Below are 27079 nucleotides of genomic sequence, written 5' to 3'. Positions count from 1 at the left end.
TAACTACCCCGTTAAGCTCTGTTTACCGAAATCAGCACCTTTGCCATATTCTCATCTCGTGTTTTCTTTGTGTAGGAAGAGGACATCCTGGATCTGCTGGAACAGTGCGAGTTGGACGACGAGAAGCTGATGGGCAAATCCTCCAGGCAAAGAGGCCCTAAGGTGGGTGAGAGAGAGAAGACACATAAGCTAGGAGAGAATAGGGAGAATAGGGGCCACATGCATCAGAGGCCCTTAAAAAAATGTGCAAAGAAGAGTGACAGAGGCAGAAAGAGGGAGGGAAGAGGGTGGCAGGTAGTCAAATGCCTAGAGCTAACGCCCACGGAAAGCACATAGGACGTGATTCAGAAAAATAAAGAGGAGGGGGTCTTGGGTTAGGAAGAAAAGAAAAGAATCAGATAGAGGCCCAAAGAAAAGACCCAACTCCCTTAGGGGAGAGCTGTCAGGCTGTCTCTCTCACTCTCTCCCTGCTATCTTTCTTTCTGTCTATCTCCCCCTTTTTCCTCTTTCTCGCTGTCATATGCACCTATACGCCCCCTCGATTTCCCACGACAGCACATTACTCCCTCCATCACCTTGCTTCACTCTCCTCCCTTCACCTCTCCATCCCTTTCTCTTCCTGCACATCTACATCCATCCCTCATTCGAGAGCTAAATTGGCTGGAACACTTAGAGCGTGTTAGGGACTCGACAGGGCAGTTCAGCGCCACATTAGAGAGGCCTTAGCTGGAATGAGGACTTGTTCAGACACAATCGCTGTTGTCCAAATTAATTTGGGCCCCGTCAATTTCGATGTTAGTGAGCGCGCGGAGAGAGACATCGAGAGGAAGGGAAAGAAAACGCTGTGACGGATAGATTCGCTCCTTGGGGTGTAGCGCTCTCGAGCCATCTGGTGAAACTGAACCGACGAGTGTGCGAAAGCCAGAAAAGAGGAGCGAGGCAGAGGGATTAGGAACAGGATTTCTGAGGGAAGGAAACAAAGCTAGGTTTGTTATTGATGGGGAAAAATGTTCAGGCGGAGAGAGAACAAAAGGTGGAGAAGAAGAGAAGCGGGAAGGCACAAAGAAAGCGAGCAAGTGTCCTCGGGTTTTCGTCCCCTTTTTCCTCTTATTGACTTTCTTTGCTCTTTCTTACTCCCAACTCTGCTAATTTTGACATATAGCTCATCACAGTTGGCTCTTATCGTGTCACCATCTCTCCTCAGCTCATCACTTGATTTTACCCAGTCACTCCCACGTCTCTCTTTACACATTTTCTCTCTCATCTCATCCTTTCAGGGCTCTCCCTTTGTCTTTACCCTCCACTGTTTATTCACCGTCTGTCCTCGCATCCTTTTCTCTCTGTCCTCTTGTAAGAGCCCCTTTCTCTCCATGTTCATTTCCGTTTCTCTCCATCTATTCAGTGCCTCCTCTCTGTATATGCCATACTCAGATTCACCTTGTCCTCCTCTTTATTTCTCAGCCCATCAATCTGATGTTCCCATCTTCCCTTTTATTCTCCTCTCATGTATTTAATCTCTCTCTGTCTCTATCCTCCATCACTCACCCACACAACTACCCAGCAGTGGCTGTGTAAGCCCTGATCACTTCCTGCCCATTAATTTGGGTGGGCTGACAGCATTGCCCGAGCTGACTGTTGAATAACAGATGTGTAAATGCTTTATTAATGCTTTCAGCGTGTCCTTTTCCACACACTAAATTTAATAAACTCAAAAAGTAAAACAAACCAAAGCAACAAAAGAAAGCTTGCGTCTGTGAAGCATCACAGCTGAACGTTTAGGTGAAAATACTTACAGAAGCAGATATTACAGCAGCAAGTTGGTGTCAAAGGCGCTCTTAAAAGTTTCCAGAGCTCTCGCTTTTTCATTTGCACAAACAAATTTATTAAACTAGTTAAAGAAAAAAAATTACAGCATTTACAAAAAGCTGCTTCACTTTAAACTCGACCTTTACGTGTCTAATCAGGCCACATTTGTTCTGCGCGTGAAGCCAGCCATGTTCCTTTTTATAGGGACAGCTTAGAAAGCAGCGAAGGTGTGCGATTGTGTATTTGTGCATAATGAGGCTGCAATTACGTGCACAGGTGTGGGCATGCGGGCCGGCCGTGTCACCGGCAGGTCTCCCAGTGACAGATGGTAATGAGCTTTGGGTGAGGTGAGGCTGACAGCGTCTCAACATCTTCATATTTATGTGTGTGTGTTTATCTCGTTGCACTTTTGTCCTTGTGAGCTTCTGGTGGAGGCGCAGACCTTTGGAAGGAGGACGCTTTCCCAAAATGAGGTCATTTTGGATGGTTTGGTTTTAAAAAGCAAATAAATTCAGTGCAGCGTCCCAGGAGGATAAAAGCAAAAAAGATGTTTATGTGTGCAAGAGTGTGTATCCATGTGTGAACTGTCTTTCTTTTTTTCCTGTATAATTATGAATGTATGTATACTACTCTACTCTATAGTATGAGTGTAAATACGTCCTGTATCTGTGTACTCTTGCCAGCCCCTGACCGGCATGCCAGAATGCAGTCAGACTCCAAGACGTCAGCGACCAGACTACCTGGCCGACTTCACCAGCGGCAGCAGCGCCGATAACTCCTGCTCCTCTTCAGACGAGGAAGAGGAGGAGGAGAGGAGGAAGGCGGGAGGAAGAAGAAGTGGAGAGAAGCGAGGGGAAAAGAAAGTTTCCTACGACCTTGGCGAGAGCAAGGAGAAGAACTTGGCTGAGCGCTCAGGTAGAGGAGCAGGTTGTCTAAGAGCGTGTTTAATACAGAAAGCAGCCATCCATCCGCTCGTCCTTATCGTGGTCATAGGTCACCAGGGCTAACACACAGAGACAGACAACCATTTGCACTCACATTCACCTCTATGGGCAGTTTAGAATCATCACTTGACCTAAACCCCACTAACTGCATGTGTTTGGAGGAAGCCGAGTACCTGGAGAGAACATGCAAACGCCACAGAAAGGGAGCTGTTATCTGTCCTTGTTTACTTTCTTCTGCGCTCGCTTCCCCTTTTCTCAGTCGTCTCTTTTCTTTCTGCCGTTTGTTTATTTCTTCCTCTTTCAGCTGAAGCCGTCTGATTACGAGCATTACCCTAATTGCTAAAACAACCTTGTTTTTGAGATTTGTGAATGTGAACAGTCGCACGCCTACATATTTGCACATTTTTAATATTTTGTGTTTGAATTTCAGCTCTGTCAGGATTTACTTTACATCTCAGTCTCTGTCATAGTCAGACTGGAATCATACAGTGGGACTAATGTATAATGTATAACAAAGCTGACATGTATGTCCTGACCTTTGCACTTAGAATTTCAAGACATATGATACGCAGCCTGAAGGATGTACTGCAAAGAGAGATTAATTGATTAGCGAGCTATATTGCGCTTTAAGACAGATTTCAGAGAGGTGGCTCTCTTTTTACCTCGTAGATCACCATAGTAACTGATACTGAAAGCATCACCTGGTCCAGAGAAGATTATGTTCAGAGTTTCAGTTCAAAATCACCTTTTCACTGGCTGTTTCTTTTAAACTATATGAATATGTTTTTTTATTATATATGCAACCTGTTGAGCCGTAGCACCACCAGTTGAAACTGTGCAGTGAGAAAACTGTGCTTTACATTGGTTATACTGTCCTGTACATTCATTCAGTCACAGAAATGTTTGCATAATGCATGAATGTTTTTATGCTTGGCTCTTTCATGGTGTCCCAATAACAACTAATAGAGCACTGATTAGGAAAGAACCTACAAAGCCTGCTAATGTATCTTTGATCAGATACATTGGTAGGTTTTTTATCTGTACAATCAGTGAAATGGATTTCACTAAAGTGATTTTAGCGTCTTCTTTATTAGGCCACAGGAGAGTGTCAGAGCTAAACAAAGCGAGTAAGCTTTAATGTTTAAATGGATGCACTTTAAAGTTGCAGGGCTCTAATGTGCAGCTGTCGCATTAGGAATGCATCGAGAGCTCTAAAATAAATATATTAACTCAAGTTGGTATATTTATTTTACCGCTCTTGGTGCTCCTGTGATGATCGCGATTTCAAAAGAAGTGAATTTCTGCAGCGTTACTCTCTAATCTTATTTGCAGCAACAGTGTTGTATTTTTATGTTCTGCTCTAACATCCATTCCTCTCATAATTTCTCGGATTGGGGTGAGGACTTTGCAAGGGAAGAGTCGAGTGACGTGTTAATCTCGCCCTTTTATGTGAGCGCACAAATTTAACAAAGAACGTTTTTTAAGGCGGTGACTGGGATTTTAGGTTTTGTGAAGCCAGCTGACCCAAGGAAAGCCTGGTTAGGTTGAACTTGCTTCGCAGTGCACCCACTGGTGTATCTTTCAAATTTATCAACATGTGAAAAAGCACGTTTAGACTTGCAAATTCCCATTTCCAGTTACACGGACACACACAAATGCCGAGAACTGCTGATTTGATTAGCGTCTGTGGTGCACGCTCTTCAATAACAAAGCAGGTCAGGTTTGGTGGTTTGAGTTGGCAAGTGCTGCGAACAGGTGTTCATCAGCCTTCTCGTCGTCTAATTAAAGCCTAAGCAGAGTGACCGTGGCCTGTGACTTGACGAACGTGGATCTTTGTTGCCGAGCTGCTCACACTAAAGACGTCTCACAATTGTGGACCTACACATACACAAATGCTGCAGCACTGAAAAGCACTTGAGGGAAGAAAAGTGTCCTGACCAGTGCAGTTCCAGTGAATAGAAGGTGAAAGCAGAGGCAGAGATGAAGAGAAGGAGGAATTTTTATAGAAAGAGAAAAAGGACTTTGTTGTGCACCTTGAAAACACCTTGAGTTTAATGCTGAAATAGTCTATTTTATAGTTAGAGTGATAAGTCTCAAGCATTCCTTCAATTTCACATAAGTCGCATACATCAACTCACTTTCAGCCCTCAGAAGTGAGAAAGGGAGCAGCTTTCACTGCAGCCTATGTGGCGACCTTGGAAGGAAAGAAAAAAAAATCCCTGGTTGCATTATGGGTTGCCAGTCCAGAAAAAAAGAGGACCCTTGCATGAGCTCATTCTAGTTGTTACAAAGTAAAGGACAAAGCCATGAAAAAGCCCAACTTTTGGACAAAGCGTCTACGGATGTGTGTGTGTGTGCATGTGTGTGCAGAGAGAGACGGCAACCTTGCCAAGCCCTACTCCATACCAAGCCACCAAAGGACTGCTACGGCTAAGCCACATAATGCTCTCATTTGGCAATGGCCGATCCTCAGAAGGGTTAGCGGCGACATGGACACACGCAAACACACCCATACTTGTGTGCACACTTGGTGTCAGACACACACACAGTGCACCAGCAGAAAGCACACACTAATACACTGGCTAGTGGACAAACTGGAAGAGTTTCAAGGGTGATAGAAAGTGTCACTGTGGGTTTTCTACTTCATTTTCCATCTGTGTACATGTGTTCATCTAATGTGTGTGTGTGTGTGTGTGTGTGTGTGTGTGTGTGTGTGTGTGTGTGTGTGAGACAGACAGAAGCATGCTCTTTAATCCATCCCCAAACCAGACAGGACTAATGTTTAGTTTCTGGTTTTGGCTACACATGCTGCGGTTGTTAATAACACACACAGTGGATCACTGGGCCAGTGTGCCAGAGTGCAGCTGTGGGAGTTTTAATGCCACACTTCATCTCCAAAGCCACCCGGAGACAGATAGAAACCAGAGGAGAGAGCCTGACAGTGACGGCGGCACTGAGACAGGCTGAGGAGAAGAAACCGAAGTGTGACAGCGAGTCAGTGAGCTCCTCCCCCACTACTCTTTCCGTCTCTTCTGTTTCTCTACAGGCCGCATGCACTGGAAACCTCCAATCAAGTCGCTCAAAACGAGCACTGCCCCGTCCGCGTCACCGTCGCTTTCTGGGCCAATCCGGCGCTCCATCTCGTGCCCTCGTTCCATCGCCTCCTTGTCGTCGCCAAATGAAGTGCGGGCGTTGTCCACCAGGCCTTCCCCTACGGTTCCCGTGGCCACACCCCTCGTCAGGCCGAGCTCCGCCACGCTCCGCTCGCATTCGCTGAGCCGCAGCGGCTCCGCTCACCGGGTGCCTCACAGCAACAGCCTGGGGACCATCCACTCCAATATAGTAAGATACTCAACGCACGCACGCAAAGTAGGGTTAGACTTCAGAATATGTCGCGAGTTGTCAGTCACAAGAAATGTTCTAAAATGCTCCAGCTAGGATTAAAATAAACAATCGAGAATTACTGTACAGCTTTATCACTAAAGATGGAGGTGCGTATTCCATCATATCGTTACCCTTTTCACCCTTTCTGACATATTGTACCCAGACCCGCTTAGTATCGTTTAAACAGTCCGGTCAATACTGTATAGGCCCGCTGGAGCCCACAACAATAACCTTCTATTATGTTGCCATCTGTTGCTTTCCACCTGTCTCCTCCATTCCCCTTCCTTTTTTAAAGTGCCCTGGTAACCTTTGGATGCAGTGGAATCAAATAAAATAGAGCCGAATGAGTTTTGGCATTGAGAGCAGAACAAAGTGGAAAGCCTTCATCCTGAAAGAGGCCATAGCAAGCACCACAACACGTAATGTCCTTCCACGTGAATACGAAATGACATGAGATCCACTAATTTCACCCAGTTTTTCGCCATCTTGCACACGAGCTTCAACTGCACAGGAAACTAAATATAGGTTTAGCAGTGAATACGCTGCTGTAGCATAATGAGCTGTATTTCACTGAGCTTATTTTGAACGTTACGGAAACTCAGGCGGGAGCAAAATTTATTGGTGAAACTGGCAGCACATAAATCTCAAGCTAAATTTACTGTGATAAATAGAAATAAATAATAACTGATAATATATTTATAACACATATATAAAATGTGAGCAGTATAAATACATTAGTCATTATGTATAAATGCTAAAAACTTAATATATTCAAGTGCAACTCCGAAGAACTCAAAATGTGATAATAAAACAAAAATAGAATTTTCTCGTCACGTTCAAGAACATAATACCATTAAGTAATGAGTAATTATAACAGAAATAATCTGGTAATTCCCCCGATTTTTTTAGGCCTAATAAACACATCCGATTACACAATATTATAAATTAAAAGCTGTTTTTTTTGTCGAGTTTTAATGCTTTGCCTTTACGTGTGTGCAGGGCGATCCGTTGATAAATCTGAGGAGTAAAGAGCAGGAGGCAGAGCTGGTGCGTCAGACCCTGGCAGTGCTCACCGCCATGAGGATTAGGTTTCCGGGCAAAACTGAAGAGGAGGCCGAGGGTGTGCTGGACGAGGTGAGTCAAGGATCGCCATTGTGCAAAATGTGAAAATAATTCACAAAATAATCAAAAGGTTATTTTTGCGTGTAAGAAAAATAAAGTGGAAGACAACACGGAGTAGTGTCGAGCGGGAGTCCAGACTCGCGGTATTCCCAGAGCCCCTCTGTGACCAGGTGCGGTCACTGTGCAGCCTAACTAAAAGTGACCTCCTCACTTCCCTCACAATAGCCTGTCTGCTCTGGCTCGGTTCCCATTGTCTTTCAAACGACCCCAGCAGCAACCTGTCGAACAGTTTACCGCCCCGCGCTATTCCCCACTGCCCCTTTGTATCAATCAGTTCCTCCTCTGCTTCTGGTCAGGCCTGGACATCCCGGTGTGTTCGTGTTTTCACAGGTGTGATTGTGCTACAAATTATTACTCAAATTTACGTAAAGAAATTGGCTCATAAAGCTAAACCTAGGAGTTAGGAACTTAAAATAGTGGTCAATGAAGGATACTTTTGTTTTCTTTAAATATCTGTTAAAACAATCAGCATCTGTGTGCAGGTAGCTAAAGATTGAGATTAATACACACATTTTCCAAATGATAGTAACAAGCCAGGTAATAAAATGCAAACCATGCAAAGCTCGAGGATAAAACTTACAAATATATCAAGCAAAGTAACCACATTCTTAAAATGCAATAAAGTAACAACGACAGAAGCAAATGTAGTGTTGGTCTGGATCCAAGCAAGGCCTACGTTAAAAAAAAAAAAAATTGGGCCATCATGTGAGAGGTCAGACAGGCACTTTATTAAATGTCAAAAGTTAAATGCTCATTATGTTGAGGTAAGTCATGTAAAAATGGACAAACAAGTGACAATTCTTGAAAAATTAACAGCATTTTTTTTTGTTGTTAGGGTGAGCCACCAGCACCTTATTAGTGGCTCTCACACAAACACCTTAAAGCAAAATGTGTGCGTGTGTGTCTGTGTGGGTAACATCTGGGTGTGTCAGGGTTGTGGGAGACAATTACCGCCACACCTGTACTGTTAACGAACCCTAATGAGAGCGCCGTGGAAACGCAGACGAACAGCTGCACCTGTACTGTTGACTCTTTGCCTCAGGAGAAAACGAGTGTTCACTTGGCATGAAAACAATCTTTGGTGTTTTTTGCTTTCCGTGATTTAAACTTGGGTCTAATTGGGCTAATGATGTGTTTGTATCCGTGTAATTGGCTCCTTTATCTTTCATTCAGAACCGTCTCTTTTGCCGGCGTTGGAACCAATAAAAAGATGAAATTGAGGGTAATTTGTGCCTGTACAAAACACATTGTGACAAATGAGCACGCAGCTTACCAGACAAAAAAAGACCCAAAACGTAAGAAGCGTTAGATGTGCTGCGGTAACCAATTTCTCACCTTGTTTGTTGGGTTCTTACTGAGAGAGAAAGCTAAACAAGTAAACAAGCAACTTTCTAGAATGTGAACAAATTATTTGCTGCATTGGTTTGTCTGTGTACGGTGTGTACATGTGTTACTCGTGTAGGGGGTGGGGGGCAATAGATGTTTATACTGTCACACTGTGGGGACTCGTCTCTCTCTTGGGGATAAAAATGCAAATTGTCCAAGTTTAACTGCAGACTTGGTTTAATGTTAGGGTGACAGGGGCAGGCAAGAGGTAATAGACGGGGTAAATGTAAAGGAAAGTCAACGTAATGTCCTCTGAAATGATGGAAACCCAACTCTGAGCGTGAGTGTGTGTGAGTGTGTGTGTACACATAAAGTTTGCGCTGCAGCTTCCCGATGGGAGCAGTGTTTGCAGGGGATCTAGCACGATACGTGTGAGGTATGTGCACCAGTGGGGAGATGTAGACTGTGTCAACATGACAACAATAACAGTGCCTTTAGTCACACAGTAATGCTGGCAGTGGGAGCTTGTGCATTGCAATATCCAGGACAGCTTTTGAGCATAACAACACATCCAGGGTTTTTGACTCACAGGGTCATAACCTGTAAAAAATCTATTATCATTATAACTCTTTTGTGCTACATGTAAATGATATATTTTATGTGCATTTTTCTTATTTACAGCTTTTCTGAGATACTCTCTCAGTTTTAAAGTACTGTAAAAGTGCAGGTTTAACTGTTCTCTGGCACTGCACTCTTTAACTTGGCAGTGATAAGTTGTTGTATAGTATCTTAATGAGGACAGGGAATCTCTACAGAATAAGTTTGACCAAGACCCGCCTGCCCTGGAGTCAAAAAGGTGCATCTGTTTCCCCCTGGAGGTGTATTCCTGGCCTCGTATGCTTTCTTATTGTGACTGAACTGCACAGCACAGTAACTGCCCTTTAACACACGGTAATAACCCCGAGGTATGATGGACTGCTACTGGGAGACAGCAGTAGCAATGTAGTCTGTTTTGGTTTGTTTTTTGTTGGAACGATGCAGAGGCTGTTATTAATAATTGCACTTCTCTGCAGGTAATCTGTAGCAGGTTTTAAGGTTACCTTTCAGTTGTTAACTCCTACTTTTCTTCCACAGATTCTGGATAACTGGAAATATCATAAACCAAAGGTCGCCTCCTACTGGCTGGTGAAGCTGGACTCAACCAAACAGCGGAAGGTGAGTGTTAGAGCCAGATGTGAAATGGCATGTGAGAGCAAGCAAAGGTTGCGCTGTTTCCTAAACCCAGGCCCAGTTTGTTCGTGTCAGTAAAAAAAGATAAAAATAGGTGCAACTACCAGTAAAAGTAAAGGTTACTAAATCAGTTTGTGCGCTTACGTATTTTGCACCTTGAGAAAGGAACTCCCAGAAATACATATACGAAAAAGTCGCAAATGGGCTTTTTTACACCAAACCTCTTAATCTGTGCAGACGTCCACATTTCAGGAGATCTGAGCGAGGTCACCTGACTCGTCATTCATAGAACAGTTTGGCTCCTGGTCTGTATCAGCTCCCGTTGTTTTGTTTCAAATTGTCACTTTCTGGTGGATTTAGGGCCAACTGAGTATCACTGCTTTTGGGAGCAGACAAGAAGGCAATCCCAGCAAACAACAAGAGACGGTTGCAAAAAAGAGGTTATAAAAAATAAAGTTGTAGCTTTTTTTTCCATCTGCAAAGACAGACGGAAATGTGGACTTTTGAATTCCAGAGAGCAACGTCCCAAAACCTGATCTTTGTCTAGTTATTAGAACTTTTTAAAAATACTCGTCAAAATACTAATCAGTGCCTCACACACTGGCGTCATTCTTGGATATGTTAATCCTGGAACTGTAAAACAAAAAGATCCCCGTTTTTCTTTTGCCACCTGCATAAATTGCCTGCCCTTGCCGGCACCGGGTCTGCGCTGTCACCTTGTACAGAATGGACGTTGTTAAAACCGGCGAATGTGACAAAGATGTCACCTCTCCTACCTGTTTCTCTGAAAGCTTTTGTAAAACTTTTAAAGCACGAAAAATAACCTCGAAATCAAACTTCAGAGAGCGAGAGAAAAAAATAAGACGAGCATGAAGATCATTACCATGTCAGACAGTGAGAGGCAGACACACCAAATAGGATGTAAACAAAACACAAGAGGGGACAAGACATGTAATGGCATCCAGTAGGCGTGTCAGTAATGATGTGATCTCTCAGCCAGTGCTTTCTGCACAACTGCGCTTGGCCGTGTTGTGGGCTGCGGTGGTGCGAGCTGATGCTTTATTTGGAGTGGAGCAGCCTAATGAGCAGCAGGCAGAGGTCAGGAACATAGCGCCCACCGCTCTGCTATCTGATTACCATACCAAAACATATCCGTGTGTGTTTACTCATCTATCAGTTTGGCTGAGTGTGTATGCATGTCTCACTCGCCTCATATTGCTGTTGGGAAATCTGCCTCTTCGCATCCCAAACACACATGCACACACACACCGTCCGATGGGCACTTCAGTAATGAGGAGCGAGGAATCAAAGTCAAAAGAGCCACAGTGCTGCACTCTGAGCGGGGTGAAAAGAGAAAGAAAAGGAAGGAAGAGAAGTCAGCGAGGTGGGGAGGGATGGGAAAACGAAGAAGGGATGACGGAAGGCTGGCGCAGGTGTCCTTAGACCGCCCGGGAACTTCTGACACCTTATCTCCAAGACTGACGTTGGTGCAGCAATTAGTCCTCTGCCGTGCTCGCCACTGTCTGCCCCGGCACTTTGTGTCCTGCCTGTAGAAGAGCCTTAAAAGCACACAAATGAGAAATAGGCTGCATGTCTCTGCATGCAGTCTTGCACGAGTCCACAGGCCTGAATCCGGAGATAAACCCGCTCAAATCATTTTTATCTTTCTTTATGCACATTATGTGTATATATGCGATTGCAAGTTTGCTCTCTGTGTTGGCCTCCGTCATTGCTGATTTTAAGGTGAGATTAAAAAACGAAGGAGAAAAGAAATGACAGGTGTAGCATTACTTTTCCCTCATGTTCCCATTCAAGCCTGAGCCTCTCTGTCCTTTTCATCCCCAACTCCCGCTCACTCTCTCCATCACTCAGGTGCTGGACATTGTACGTACCAATGTGCGCTCAGTGCTGCAGCGGATCTGGAAGGAGCCGGACGTGGAGAGCCTTCACCTCTACCGGCTTTTTAATCGCGTCTTCAACAGGCTGCTGTGGAGCCACGGCCAGGGCATGTGGAACTGCTTCTCCAACACCGGGTAGGTCCAGTCGGAGCCAGGTGATGGACTGGGTTCGGCCACAGTTGTTGCAACTGTGTGCAGTCAACTGGTCTCTGAAATTGCTTCAAAGATGGGAGCAGTTCTGGGACCGGTCGCAGTCAGTCGCTGTCATCAAACCGACTTTGATGCTTTGAGCTGTTTGATTAAACAGAGTCAAGTTGGCATTTCTGTGTAATGTGTTTGCGATAATGCCACAATTAACTGTGATACACCTATTGCAAAACAGACAGACACGGCTTCTTACCTAAATCACTGTTTTTTTCACTTTGCAAACAACAACATGTTAACATTCTTATGCAGCTTCACTTTTCACATAGTAAATCTGCAACAGGATTTAGAGCTACACCAGTTTTTCACACTTATTAAATATTTCTGACTGAATATTCTGATTTCCTGTGGCTCCCCTGCTGCATTCTCGCCGCTCCATTTAAAATATTCTGGAAATGCTCCTGGCTCGAAAGCCTGAGTAAAAAAGCGAAACGACAGAGCCAAAGTTTGGGGATTTTTTGCTCACAGCTTTGAGACATCCAGCTGTGTGAATTACGGACTCCTTCCCTCTCCTTCCAAAGGACTAAACACTCAACGCGGCAACTATCACTCGCATCTTGAGTGCAAAATAAGAAATGCTTTACGGTGTTAAACTTTGTGCAAATTACAGTAAAAGTTCTGCCATAAATGTTTCATTATTTCATGGAGTGGAGTTTCGCTCTTTGACTCCAGCTGGTCACAATAATCTTCTGTGTTTATAAATTAAATGGAAATTAATTGCAAAGCTTGTGGCTGCCTCACACCAGGTGACCTGTGCTTCTAAAGACTGAGTTTGAGGTTTCTGCACACTGAACCTCTGGGCAACCAGTTTGTCAACGCAACTGCTTACAGTGGATCCCAGCCAGCAAAGAAATTCAATGCGATCAGTCTGTAGTGTTTGTCGGAGGCTGCTGTCCTATTTTTACTCTGCTGTGACTGAGGCCTTAGAATGACAAAGGAGTTATTGGTAGGTAAGTTTGGGTGTTTGGGCGAATATATCGACTGTCGTCGACGGGTTTTACAAGGAACATTTATTTATTTAAGTAAGTTTGTTGATAATGTTGGTTGAAGCAGTCAACAGAAATAAATAATACCGCTGTTTTAACGGCACCCTCCTCAGAGTGCGCCCAAACGTAGCAGCGATTCATTTACTCAAACTCATGACAGAAAGAAAGAACAGCAGTAGCCAATGTTCAGAAAAAAGCGTTTTATTTAAATAACAAAACACACAATGGTGGGGAGGGAAACAAAGACAAACTGGCTTCTTTTTTCTGCTGTACCCTGTTTACAGGCCGATCCAGTGTTTATCTGTCTGACACACTCGACCAAACAACAAGTTAAAAATCGTCTCTTCCAGCTGCGATGTAACGTTAAGTCTCAAATAAATAAATAAAGGAATAATCCAAAGAGTAGCTTCATTCCCTCCAAACAAAACTTAAATTCTTTGACAGGAAAACAAGCATGTTTCCTGTTTACTGCAATGTTTGCGGAGGTGGTTAACAATATTACCGGCGGTGTTGAACATGCGTCCTGGAGGTGTGCTTGTGGCTGGTATATTTCCGTGACTTCACTGGGAGATGCATTGTCCAGACCAGTGGATCGTCTTCTCCGCCTACGACCTCCTCGCTGAGCTAACAGTCCGTTTCTATCTGCGCCTTCGCCTCCAGTCTGTAATTGGGCAATTCGTTCGTCCATGTTTGGACTTCTTCTGTGTTCTAAACGTGCAAATCAGTCCGTGCATGATTGCATTGCTCCGTCCATCAAAAAGTCTGTGCATGTGCAAATGTATCGCCTGTCGTCGGTTATTGGACTGACGATTGTCAATTGGAAAATTTTTACATTTCACCCAAACTTATTGGAAGCGAGCTAGCTCATCCACCCTGGTGCCATTTTATATTTCAAGGTAGAAAACCTCCTAGAAAGAGACTGGATGGACAGAAACAACTTGAAGATAAGTTGCAGAAGCAAAAAAGAAAAGAAGTAATTAATTGATGAAGAAATCTCTGCACAGAATCACTAAAATCACACATCGGATCTTTTATTGAAATAAAATTCAGGTTGAAAATCTATATTTACTGACATCCATCCACTGCGTAATTTCTCTCTAAATGGACACTAAAAAGATCAACCTCTTGAAGGCTGCATACACACCAAATATCAAAGTCAAACGTCGGTTGTGTGCATGGATCCAACAAGCAGGTTTTATTGCAGACGCACACAGAGCGGTGCTGCAACGGAGATAAACAGACAATTGTTGCTGATATTATTTCCACTGATGCTAAAATGGCTCTTTCAGCTGAGCGTGCTCCGGGGTCATGCGAAAAAAAATGATCAGTAAAAACGAATCTACGCACCTCTGAATGAAACCAGCCTCGTACCTATAATGTAACATCAACTTAGACGGTAAGCAATTACTTAAATCAGGACTTAAAAAAGAGACTTTGAAAAATTGCCCGTGTTATCAAAAAGAAGTCGCCTGAATGAATGGAAATGTTCGGGGAGTCTAATTCTTCAGAAACAACACAAACAAGTGATTACGCTGCAGGCCAATTACACTTACTTTATTCATTGCATAATGTCACTCTTCCATCTCCATAACTAGAGGTTCTTGCACTACACAATTTCCTTCATGTCCTTAAGCCCATTTTTCATCAATATATCAGTTTCACTGACAGCAGGGACAATTTGCCATTTTCTTTCAGTATGACTGCGGAAGAAATGGCAGCTGAATGACAGAGAATGAGTGACAGACCAACCAGACCTAACTGCACTTTCCTGAAAGCTTTTGGGCATGAAAGAAACATGTTAGTCTTTGTAGACAGGGTGCAGATTCAGGTCACAAATCTGGGCTGTTAATCAAGGCTTTTTCACTGGTGAGAGCAAGAAGAAAGCGAGGGGAGGGACAGAAGCAGGGGAAGGTGAGTGAAGGCCTCTGAGTTCCTTCACTTTAGGTTGTTATCTGATACTCTGAAGTTTTATTGTGCCTTTATTTATTTATTTCTACGCTTCTTGAAGCGACAGAAGATGAATCCTCACAAGATGAATCACTGCGGTCACAGCTCACTTGATCATGTCAGGAAGACGCACCGTCCAGTTTCCACTTGCTTAAACACGCAAAAAGTAGACACGCATACCTACAGTGGGAAAATACATTTTTATTCCACGAGACATGTCAGACACTTTACTTGCAGTGCAATTATTTTGTTTCCTGTAAAAGCCTGACTTGTTACCCCCTTATTCTAGTGTGCCTACATTTAAGTATTCGTAACTATAATTATGCTGTAATTTCAAATAAAATACATTGAAATTCCATTAATAACAGAGGAATTATGCCCTTAGCCGTGGGTTATATTATCAAGTGTTACTGAATTTTCATCTGTTTGAATCTCAGTGATCTCGACCTGCTGAACATTTTCCAAGTGCAATCATTTAGGAAGGAAGTCACCTACTACTTTTATTCCATAGGTGCATCTACTAGGAGGCTGAGGGGTAACGCTGGTGGCTGCCAGTATCTTTGTCTCTTCTGGGATAAAGGTGTGACTTCCTCACATCTCCTTCCTTCCATATTCCTTACAGTTCACTTGTTCAGCAGCGACTTTTCTCTTGATGCAGTGGGCTCAGAGGATGTAACCTAAGTCGCTGCTCTAAGTTCTCCATTTGTCCCTTCTCAATTAAGGGAGACTGGGGAGGAGAGTGAGAAGGTGATGGAGATTAAGGGGTTGATACGCAGTGAGAGAAGAAAGACAGCAGCTGGACAACTCCAAACTTTTGTTTGCAGGAATTTGACCGATGGCTGTCTACGTTTCGGGTCTTGAAGAGCCCTGAAGATGATGCAAATTAGTCCACCGACCATTCACACAAAATCTTCCCCGCAGCGTGGTGCAGAGGTGTGGAGGGCTGAGTGTGTTTGTTTGTGCGTTAAAATGTTGCCACAGTCAATAACTCTGCTCCCTCCTTCAGTTTAAAATCGAATTTTGACTTCCACTACTGATTGCAGCTTTCCTTACAAACTACTGTATACGGGGATCCACTGAAACTCTTCCTGGTGTACTAAATAATATGTAGTAATGATTCTGGACACACAGCCTCTATTCATTCACTCGACTGACCACTTCTGCTCTCGCTTTTTCTCATCCGTCTGTCCCAGTCTGAACGTGGCGTTTACAGACAGTAACCGATAATTCCTGCTGTATTTCTGAAAGTAAGCAAACATTTTATTTTTTTTATTTTTACTGTGTGATCGCACAGTCAGTCTCAGGCCGGCTAAAACGCTCCGAGTGCTCGACCAATCAAACATTTTTTATCGCTTCAAGCTCCAACCCCAGAGGACCTGAACTTTCAGAAAATACTACCTTCCCAGGGCTTTTAGGGGGCTAAACTAATTACCCCAGAACTTAATTTAGACCTGGTTCCCTGTGGTTGAAACATGTTGAATTCCTTCAAAAAGTGCTGCTCCCTGGTGAAAGCTCCCGTTTTATGGAAGTGTGGCTGGAGAAAAAGTGGAGGAGCGACCGAGTGAGAAAGAGACGGTAAAAAGAGAGCAGAGAGATTGGGCAGAAGGGCTATTGGCTCATGTGGCTCATGAGGATTAGCCAACCCTAGCCTCAGCCACCCCCATCATGCTGCACCCCGTCCAGCTTTTGTCTGATCACAGCCTGCCCAGGATCATCCAGCTAGCTTGCTAGCCTATCGTCTGGCCCCTCCCTACAGCGGGCCACGGCCCCAACACGGATGAACCCAACAGGGGGCCCTGATATCACATGGAGACAGTGAAGCGGCGCACCTCGGATAGCACACGCCAAATCCAAGGGGAAGCGCTCCCCCCGCAACCTCCTCTCGGTCTGTTGTTTGATATTTTATCTGAGGGACTTAACAACAATCAAACAGCCTCGCAGCTATTGTTGCTGATGAATTCAACAGGCTTTGAAAACGACTTTGAGGAAGAGAATGGAAACGCACACTGTTTTGAACCCTTTCAGAGGAGCCACCCCCACCTCCCAAGAAGTGAAACGGGGTAGACATCAAAAGTACCCCCCGGGGTTGTGTTCCTCAGTTGTTGAGGCTCTCTCACAGTCAGGGGTATGTCCGGGGTTGTAAAGGGGGTTAACTGTACCAGGATTTGTTTTATCCCCCTCAGTGTGTCTGTCTTCCTGTATGTCTGCGCTGTGTACGCACGCATGGAGAGGGAAAGGCTGCGTGTTTGTATGTGGTTATCATGCGTACACTAGACACTGTACATTAAAATGATACTTTTTAGATGCCATTGACATCCAGCTGGTAATTTTGTGCCTGGAGGGAGACCGAATCGGCTCGACAAAGACTTATAGGGAACTAATTTAACAACAACGCTGTCATTACATTGTGCAAGCAACATTGACTTCATAATGATGAGTTAAAGCGAAAAAGAAGAATTTAAATATATATATGTGTGTGTGTGTGTGTGTGTGTGTGTGTGTGTGTGTTAAACTACTTCTCTCTGCTCTGCAGTTCATCTTGGGAGACCATCTTCAGCAAGAGCAGTGAGGTGGTGTCACCCCAGGAGCTGCAGTGCTGTCGCAGGCTGGTCCAGCTGTGCCGAGACTGCCTGTTGGTCGTCTACAAGTTTGTCTCAGAGTCTCGCGGTTCTTTGACCGGACTCAGCCCGGAGTGGGATGACACCAGGTGAGATGGACATCCGAGCATTTCAGCTGTATTTTTGAAAGATTCTTCTAGCTTCCCGCTGCCACAGAGAGCTAATTATCCATCCTCCATACTGTATAAGATCTGAGGGTGTTCAAATGTCATAGGTATCCTCGTGCACAATGTTGAGATTAACTCCTGCAAAGAAAATTGAATTGAACTGTTTAAAAAAATGGTAATGGCTTGGTCCAGGAGGCATCTTTAGAAATGGGTCTCAAATTCATTATTATTACAGTTAATTACCAGCAACAGTTTAGCCATAATGGTATCGCAACAAATTAAAGGAATTAGACATTATTTGCTCTGCACATCTCTCCACTGGGCTTCTGAACAAAGACACTTATTTCAGTGTCTTCCTCCAATATTTAGGTGTAGCTGGAAACTTGTTAAAGCACCTATTAATAAACTTACAACTCTGACAAAAACCCACTGAAACAAAACTGATTAAAGTCACTGATACAGACAGAAAAAGACTCTGATTTAAAATTTCCAGCCCTATCATCATTATACCTCTGTCAGAAAACATTTGCTCTCTCGCCTCCGCAGAGCCTTAAAGACATCATCTTCATTAGGAGACCCTGATAAAAACAAACAAGCAAAAAAAAATCAGCCTCATTCTGTTTTTTAAGGTTGATCCCCGCAGGAGACAGCAGCTTGGGTTTGTAATGAGTGAACTTTTAAATCACATATGCTTTGGGCTGGCAGACAGGGAGGGAGCTGGGTCGGCAGTGGGAGAGAGGGAGTGTGCTGTTAACAGGAAATAATGGCCCACAGATTAGCGCTCAGGTTAGCCCGGGGCCCCTCGAGGCCTGCTTAATTCAATTAGACCCCAGATGAGCCTGTGCAGCAAATGACCTTACGAGAGAGAGCTCCTTATTTCCTGGGGCCTCACTTTACATGATTCATGACTCTTGCGCATATTTTAACAGGCTATCACTTTGCACCTACTGTATAAAAACCTCAGCTGTTAAAAAAGTATTAAGGGTTTGTGTATGGTTGAAGAGCCGGTTTAGGTTTTGACTATCCTGCTCATGTTTTTTCTTAACTCAGTTTGTTCAGATGTGATAACGCGATGAAATAACTAACAACTAGAATTCATAGCTCCATCAAGCCCAGTGTGTCCAGATACTCGCTGTAGGTATCCTTTAAGCACGCGTTGGTGTGTCTCTCCCTATTTCTTGTGTCTATATATGTCTGTGTAAAAAAAGCTTCCCATTTGCTGCTGGACCAACCTCTACCCATGGCTCCACTCCTGCTGCTGTCGCTGCCGCTTCCTCCTCCTCCTCCGTCTCTTCGCCCCTCGATGCAGGTCTCTGCTTGGTTTAGTTCTGCTAAACCCCCGCCCCCCTCCCTTTCCCCACCATCTTCCAGCACTGTCCCTACTCACTGCTTTCTGCTGCCTCCACCACCCTCACAGCTGTAACACAGGCTTGATCCCACTTGCCCAGAGATGGTTGTTTTGGCTGCACAACCAACAGTCTAGCATGGTCTCCTCTTCTGTCCCTCACTAGCATTTAATAAATAAGCCACGCTGAGATTAATTGATACGGCAAAAGAACAGGATGTGTTTTAAATGCTCAAATAGAGCAAAACGGTGACAAAGTGTGTTCAGAGGGAAAGAGGCGTATTCAGACTGTTTGGAGCTCTGCTGGTCAACCCCGCAACCATTCGGCCAGCTTGCAGCGCATCATCCTTTTTTAACCACATGCTTTACAACTGCGCCTTTCACTCAGTGCTTTTTATCAAGAGCATCTCACCCCGAGTGCATTTTCAGTACGAGTGGCCTCGGCGGGAGCTGAGCGTCTCACCTGCACCGCATCAGTGCCATGATCAACCCTAAGCACCCCTCTCTTCTTGTCACAAGAAGGCAGAAATTGGCTCGGCCTCACATGGCGTGGCTTGCAGTTTCACGGCACAAGTGGCTCGCATCTCTCCATCAGGCATGCAGGGGACAGTTGCAACCCACCACCACTTCAGATAGCTGAGAAGCAATTAGGATTATTTTGTCATTGATGCATAAGCTTTTTATGAGAGGGTAAATTGTGTGTGTATGAGAGCGCGTGGGTGTGCATGCACATGTCATGTGACTGTTACACAACGATCATCAGTCCCTCTTCAGTAACTCGCACTCCACTAACCTCCAACTACTTTTCCTTTGCTCTGTTCCCATCCAGCTGCACAGGAAATTTGGAGGATATGTCACTGTTTGATTGAGTTTATCTGTTTTTAAAGCAACATCTTCCACAAAAAGTGGAATTCACGCTAAACTTTGGAAGGTGCTTGCTTTTGTTTTCTTGGTGATGCGACATCAGCTGGACTAAACACACTGCATCTTTGCATGACAGACAGAATGAATATTTGCATCACACAAGTAATGACCATTATACCTAAACATTAGAATGTGGTTAATGGTTGCTTTAATTGAGACTTTTAAATAAATACATTGTTACTAATTACTTTACAATAATAAACTGAAGCTTTCAGAACTTTTCAGGCCTGAATTAGAAAAATGAAATACACTCATCCACCTGCTGTTGTCAAAGACTGCAACACTGCAGTATAATAAGACCATATTCATTATTGACACTCATATTTCTTATTCCTCAAAGGCTTTTAAGGACATGTTTTTCATAGAATGATCCATTTGTATTGGGCTTTCCTTTTTAAATCTTATAGATAGCTATGATGGCCTCAAACAGTTTGCTATGCAACATTTAAATGAGTTTTGTACTGTAAATTCAACCCACTGTCTCATGTGCGTGCACACACATACACCAGCCTTTGTCACACATCAGCGTTGATCGGGTCCACGGGGTCTCCATTGTTGACCACACCTGCCTGCTCGAGTTCAAGCATCCTCCCCGTGAGAAGTGCCCCGATCAGGTGTGTCAACAACCTGGCGGGGTTATAGGCAAGTCCTTCGTCCTGTGTGGGCAGATGAGAAGGAGTAGCCAAATAGCCCCACTAATGACTTTCTTGTTAAGCTTGGAATTGCTGTCAATACCCAAAGACAATTTTGCCATGATGACAAAAGTTTCAGATCCTATTAACTTTCATTTGTCTGAAAACTGTGGCAGTAATTAGGGTTAATTGGGGTGTGGAGCTGAATGAGGGCTGCAGATAACCTTCAAGCCTCTTTTGTACCTCTTATTTCTGATTGCATCAGCTATCGCAGCAGTCTCCTTCTCCTTCCTCAGTCATGGTGTTTTGTTTTGTCGGGGCCTCTGTCATTTCACTGCGGCAGTCGAATTTTGATGGAGGACTTAAGATCGGCCTGTCAGGAGGAACTGCACTAGATTGTAGCATTGCATGTATGGATTGGTGCATAGAGTGTGTGCCTGTCAACTGATGGATTGAAGTAAAGCACAAGTGCATGAATGAGCCGCAACCCACTGGCTTTCAAGCATGCACATTGTTGCCAAGACCTTCTTAACAATCAAACAGAGGACAAACCTGGAAGAAGCTGAACGAGGGTCCAATTAAATGCAGCCTGCAGAGATGACAGCCATTTGGACATGAGAAGATCCCCCCCTCATCTCACCCCATCTCACCCCTTGCCAGTATCACCACAGTGATTCTTTTTATGAGCTGAATATTCTCAAAGTGACTAGCCGAGGATCTCAGAGAACACACACTTGGCCCCTAATGAATGTTCAGTATTCAATTTTCTTATCTTTTTTTCCTCCCTCGTGTCTTTTCTTGGAGTTTACAGCAAAAACTTTGGAAACGAACTGAAGCGTGACACTGCAAAGCTACAGAATTCCCGGTGGATGTAGGGTGAATCTTTACATGTTTTAAGGTGTCGAGCACAGAGAGGAGAAACATAAGTAAAGCAGGAGTTAATCCAAAGGGTGGCACCCAACACCGTGCTATAAAATCGTTAGAAGGCTCTTTTAAGAGCGCACTTTGAGCTACCTGCTGGGAACGTATGTGAAAGGCCGAGAGCAGAGCGTATCCTGCAAACCTCTCTGGGGTTTAAGTGGAGAACTTTGAGATGAAGTGTCGGACTGAGCCATTGTTCAGCCGAGTCCAGTCACAGATGAAGATGATGTGCTGGAGGGATACCTGCGGCCCACTTGAAGCCGTTTCAAGGACACTCTCATTGGAGTAAATCAAGTTAATTTGAATCCCTCCTAACTCTCCTGGGTCTGGGGCTGTGTTGAAACAGATGCCCTTAGCGACATGCTTTTTTTTTTCCTCCCCTTTTCCGGTCGACTTCAGAAGAAGCTGCTCAGCTAATTTGTCCAAGAGCTATTTCACAAGAAACGAGGGCTGTCAGAGAAAAAGTGTGCTATCGCTGCTCTGGCTTAAAAGGAGATATTATTTCTTCGCTCTGTAATCCTCAGCGCCAGTGGCTCCCTTTTGATTAGATTGTCACATCTTAAGAGCTTCCATGGGGACCGTTCCCTTTGACCATTGTACTCATTTAACTAAACGAATATTAGATGTATTTTTATTATTAGCTTAGGATTTTTGCCACGGATATAGCAATAAGATCGCATAATGTCTCATATCACAATATGAATGTGTGCTGGGAAAGCCCATAAATGTAAATCTTGTTCTAAGCGATCAGTCTAGAAGAATCCAAGCATCCCGTCTCATGTCTTCTGAACGCTACCCTAACATTTGCATAACCTTCAGTTAACCTTGTCCAGGATCCCGATCATCTCATCTGACATTTCTCTGACAACCATACCTGACTCATTTCCCTTAACTAAGGAAGATGGAAGCGGGGTTCAGCCCTCGCCTTGACTCAACCTGACACTGGTCTCATTCTCAGGTACTGGAACGCTGTTAGCAGGAGCTGCCTCACTGCTCTGTCTCGGTGGAAGGTGTCATAGAAAAGTCTTAGAAAGGTACTGACGCCTGTGCCTCGGAATGATAGGTGAGGATTTTATGTTCATGATACCAAATAATGTAAGGATCAAAGCTGAAAACCCCCAAAAAACAGTTGTACTGAGAGAAAAGACAGTCGGTATGAGGTCCATGATTTATTACTGTACGAGCAGATGCATAATTACTGCACATAACCTAATTAAACAGGACCGCAGCTAAGAGCTCTGTGTGTATGATACTTTAGATTTGGTACATTACACAAAACTGGAGCTGAAAAGATTAAAAGATTAGAACATAAATCATTATTTTGATAAACGCAAGAATCGCCAAGCAAAGAGAAGAAAGCCAAATGTTTATTATTTTCATCTTTTTCAATGTGAAGATTTTTTTATTTGTTTGTTTTGGTTAAATGTGATTTAAAAAAGACTATTTGGGGCTTTTTGGACCATTGAACAAACAAAACCAAACATCTGAAGATGCCATCTTGGTCCGTGGTGATATGTACAACTGGCGCTTTTTACTTTCTTCTGGAATTTTCTAAAAAAATAACGTAGCTGTTTTAACAAGTGCTGCAGTTCATACGGATCTCACAAGTCTCCAGTTTTTCTTTTTTTCTACTCTTTTCACTTTTCTTTTCTTTCCTTTTCTTTCCTTTTCTTTCCTTTTTTAATCTTCAAACTTCCAAGCAAATATTAAAGTTGAATTGTGCAAATGGAGATGGTCATAAGTGGTAGAACCATTAATGAAAAGTTGGCTATATGCTGTCTCAGTGCCTACTCAGGCGCCCCGACCTCTAAATTGCGACCTTTGCATGACTAATCCTCTCATTATGTTCATCCTCTCTCCTAATCCCTCCGTCCCTCGCTCTTGTCCGTCTGTCCAGGTATCTGCTGCCAGTGACCTCCCAGTTCATCATGAAGTGGCCTTCGTCCAGCTTTGGCAGCATCTCCTCAGCCGTGCCACGCTCCCGTAACCTTTTTGCCGCCAGGATGGGCCACTTCTGAGGTCACCGTGGCAACCCTGGCCTTTTGACCTCCCCTCTCCTCCCCAACCTCGCCTCCCTTGACTTTTTTAGCCAAACCCAGATCTTAGGTGTCCTGGTATAGATCTGAATTTGGTGCTGCTCTGGACCCCAGGTTGGGGCCTGGTTTTGGCCCAGTCTCCTTGTGGAAGATCAACAAAGCAAGGCTGGATGATTTGGGATCGCTAAAGGGAGCTGCTCACTCTGCTCAGCAGACCACCATTACCCTCGGTCCCCTCCCTCTAGCCCCTCGAATGCCAGGCGATGGGCTTGCCCCGCGTTTCTCATTGTAACTGCTGTATTATACTCACTGTACAGTTACAAGTCATGGTACTGTAAAAGAAAAGAATAACAAACACTAAAACAATGCAAGGATTATTTATTTATGTACTTATTTATTTTCTAAGGTTTTTCCATGACTGCAGTGAATGCTGATGCATAATGCACATGGACTAACAAAGCTATCCATCATTTAAATTAAAAAAAAGTGGATGTACAAAACTTATTTTTGCCGACTATAATCAGTTATTTTGTTTCCATTTTCTGAAATGTTGAAATGTTATTTATTTCGTAACTTATAAGAGGCTTTATGTTAACAACGGTCACTTTATGTTCTCGCTTTTGGAGGTTTTTTGCAGTCCAGATGTGGTGCCCGGAGGACCCGAAAACGGGTCGCCTTTTGAACGCTAACGCTTCATGTTTTCCCTGTGTGATATTATTAAGTGCAGCACTATTGAGCAACACAACGGTTAGAATGTCAGTGTAGTAAAGCCGAGCCTATTTGCCTCTTTAGAGAATGAGACGACTTTAATGCCACAGCATCAAGAGCCAAACCTCTCAGAGAGCACACACCAGTTCCTAATATGCACTTTGCAGTTTGTAACAGAGAGAGAAAAGTGGCTTGCATGACTAGATTTTAGTCCCTTTAGACTCTGATGTAGTGGTTAGACAAAGGAGCTGCGTTTGGAATATACTTGAAGTTCTGCGTTGACATTAATTATTCTCATCTTCTTTGTGTTTGGCTGCACTGAAAAGAAGACACTTCACTTTTATGTTTGTCGTCTCGAGTTTGGATGCGTTAGGGATGACGAGGATCTGTTGCACGATTTAGAGATTGTTCGACACGCTGAATTACTTGGCTGATCTGTTCAAATGTATTGTACTGTAACAGCAGAGATTTGGCTGGGATGAGCAGCTACAGCCCCCCCCCCCCCCCAACACCCACCACCGCACTGTAGTTAAGTGCTCGGGATTTCACAGATGTGCCAATAATACGCACGTCTGCATCATGTGTTGGTTGACTTTTATTTAAGGTTAATGTGTCATGAACTACTGTAAGCCTTCGGTTAAATGATTAAATGTTAATAGGGAGAAACATTGTGTCCATGTTTCGTAGTTTACTATGTGTACTAGCCCATGAGTTGATAACTAGAATTTCAAAGATGGTAGTCTGTACGCTACGGTGCGTTTTGTAACAGTTTTGACTAACAAGTGTAGCAGCAATGCTGCGCTAAATCTGCTCAAACTGAACTCTCCCCTCGTCCCCAGCATCCGTTCACAATGCCAAACATTTTTATTTTGCCTGATTGATTTGTCTTATTTAAGAGCCGGACTTTTTCATTGGAGGTATGAGATTTTTAATTTTACATAGCAATAAAATATTTAAACAAACTGATTTCACCTTTTTTCTCATTCATTAATATTATTATTACTTTTTTACACTATTTTAAAAAGTGGCAGTGTAGTTACAGATTGTGCTCTGCTTTCCTTTTCAATCAAATGTAGCCTTGGTGCTGAATTGGAAAATTACAGAGAACGCAGATTAAATGGAAGATTGTGAAAAGGAGACGAAAAGTAAGCCGAGTATGACTTACATTTTAAAAAAGAAAATGTGAAGAGGAGTTTCGCTTTTACGACCCCGTCCGCAAACCCTTGAAAGCCACATGAAAATGGGAAATAGGTGCAAAGTCAATATTTGTTATGACCACCAATTCAATTCAGTTTGTTTTATAGCACCAAATCAGAACAGCTTTGTAATGTGACAATTCTACAATAATAAAGAGAAAACCCCAAAATCAGATGACTCGCTACGAGCCAGCACTCGGCAACAGTGTGAAGGAAAAACTCGCGTTTGACAGGAAGAAACCTCCGGCAGAACCAGGCCCATCGGCCACAAAGAGTCCTCCAGGCTTCTCGAAGGACATTCAAAGCTCTTTTTTGGATGTTGCTGCCTTTTGTTCCAGTCTCTGTCGAGATGACCTTTCATCGCTGCTTCGATAATGTTGAGGTCTGGGCTAATCCATGACTGATAGTGCTCCATTTCTACCCATTTATGCACTTACTGCAGTGGCTGAAAAATGAAAACTTTAATCTGATGGCACTTTTTTCTTAAACTCAGCAGATCCCCAACACCACAGGCTGAAATGCAGTTCCAAGCCATGACAGAGCCTCTGCCATGTTTCACAGATGACTGTAGACACTCACTGTTGTAGGTCTTCTACATATTGACAACGATTTGACCCCAAAACTTCTAATTTGTATTCATCAGACCTGCTGCCACTGATTTTCAGCCCAGTTCTCGTGTAACCTGGCGTACCTCAGCCTTTCCTCCTGGTTCCTTTCCTTAAGAATGGCTTCGTGAAAACCATCCTTCCACTGAGAGCATTTCTGATGAGGCTTCAGTGAACAGTAGTTGGATCAACTGTAGAGACAGATGCATCTCTTGAGTCTTGTGTCAAGTCTTTGCTGTATTTTCTTCTTAAAGGCATGACTTTCAGACCCGTTCACCTGCTGCAGATCAATTCTAAATTCAAGCTCGACACTTCTTCTTTTGTCTTCCACTTGTCCAGTTCTCTCAAAAGATTTAAGAACACACTGCACACTATGCTGAGCTATGCCAAGTTTTTTTGGCTAATAGCTCTTTGAGAAGTACCTTGCTGTTAAAAAGTACTATTTTATGCCTGTCAAACTGAGTTATCTTTGGCATTTTTCATAGATTCAGCTAAAGAAATTGAAACAAAAGATGTTTTGTTTTTTTGTGAGAGGCTGCTAAGATGCAGTTTAGTCCTTTACTGAGTTTTTTCTGTTATATGTAAACACACAACAATGTGCACCACTGCTCATTTCTTTGTGTTTGGTGCCTTTTTTTGTGCCTGGATGATTCAAGAAATTTGTGTTAGGTGACTTAACATAAAAACATTCCTGTGAAAATGATCAGGTACAAGGACTGGACTGAAAATGAGTGGAAAAAGCAAGAAAAGAAAAAATGGAAGTATTACTCCAGACCACTTAAAAATTACAGGTGGCCCCGTAGTGTAGCAGTTATACATTTGCAAATGAAAACAAACAAATGATTCCCAGTTTGATCCTGGGATAAGACATCAATCCATTTGGGGGATGCATCAGGAAAAAAGCCAAGTGTAAAAAGTCCCACCAATCAAAGTATGCAGAGCTACCCGCTGTGTCAACCTCTTGGGAATAAAGGAGCATATAAAAACTGACAAGTCTGGCTCCTTGGATGCAAACTGTACTGTACAGGTGGACAGGACCCTCTATTTCTCGCAGTAACTGAGTCAAATACTGTTGTGGTA

At 43.6% G+C, this 27079-nt stretch overlaps 1 protein-coding gene and 1 long non-coding RNA gene across 5 annotated transcripts in view; one reads left to right on the top strand and one right to left on the bottom strand.

Moving 5' to 3' along the window:
* ttll7 (tubulin tyrosine ligase-like family, member 7) overlaps window positions 1–25155 on the top strand; it is an 82165-nt gene extending 57010 nt beyond the window's left edge. The window contains exons 14-23 of one of the 4 annotated variants that reach the window (XM_004561491.2): window positions 76–162; window positions 2490–2721; window positions 5797–6092; window positions 7134–7268; window positions 9777–9857; window positions 11745–11905; window positions 17441–17614; window positions 18841–18941; window positions 22413–22517; window positions 23352–25155. In XM_004561491.2, the coding sequence (XP_004561548.2) occupies window positions 76–162; window positions 2490–2721; window positions 5797–6092; window positions 7134–7268; window positions 9777–9857; window positions 11745–11905; window positions 17441–17614; window positions 18841–18941; window positions 22413–22495 (1350 nt within the window). In that variant the 3' untranslated portion in view covers window positions 22496–22517; window positions 23352–25155. The remainder of the gene's footprint in view (window positions 1–75; window positions 163–2489; window positions 2722–5796; window positions 6093–7133; window positions 7269–9776; window positions 9858–11744; window positions 11906–17440; window positions 17615–18840; window positions 18942–22412; window positions 22518–23351) is intronic. The other 3 variants (XM_004561493.2, XM_076874442.1, XM_004561492.4) reach the window with 3 other exon arrangements.
* On the bottom strand, window positions 14435–18302 carry LOC143412729 (uncharacterized). Its single transcript, XR_013093273.1, has 4 exons — window positions 18143–18302; window positions 17424–17770; window positions 15403–15634; window positions 14435–15087 (listed from the first exon to the last, which is right to left on the bottom strand). It is a non-coding gene; the product is annotated as an uncharacterized LOC143412729 (long non-coding RNA).
* Window positions 25156–27079: the final 1924 nt, after the last annotated feature.

The sequence above is a fragment of the Maylandia zebra genome, linkage group LG15 (assembly GCF_041146795.1).
Source record: "Maylandia zebra isolate NMK-2024a linkage group LG15, Mzebra_GT3a, whole genome shotgun sequence".
Lineage (NCBI taxonomy): Eukaryota > Metazoa > Chordata > Actinopteri > Cichliformes > Cichlidae > Maylandia > Maylandia zebra.
The sequence above is the reverse complement of the archived record's forward strand: the minus strand, read 5'-3'. Positions and strand labels throughout refer to the sequence as shown.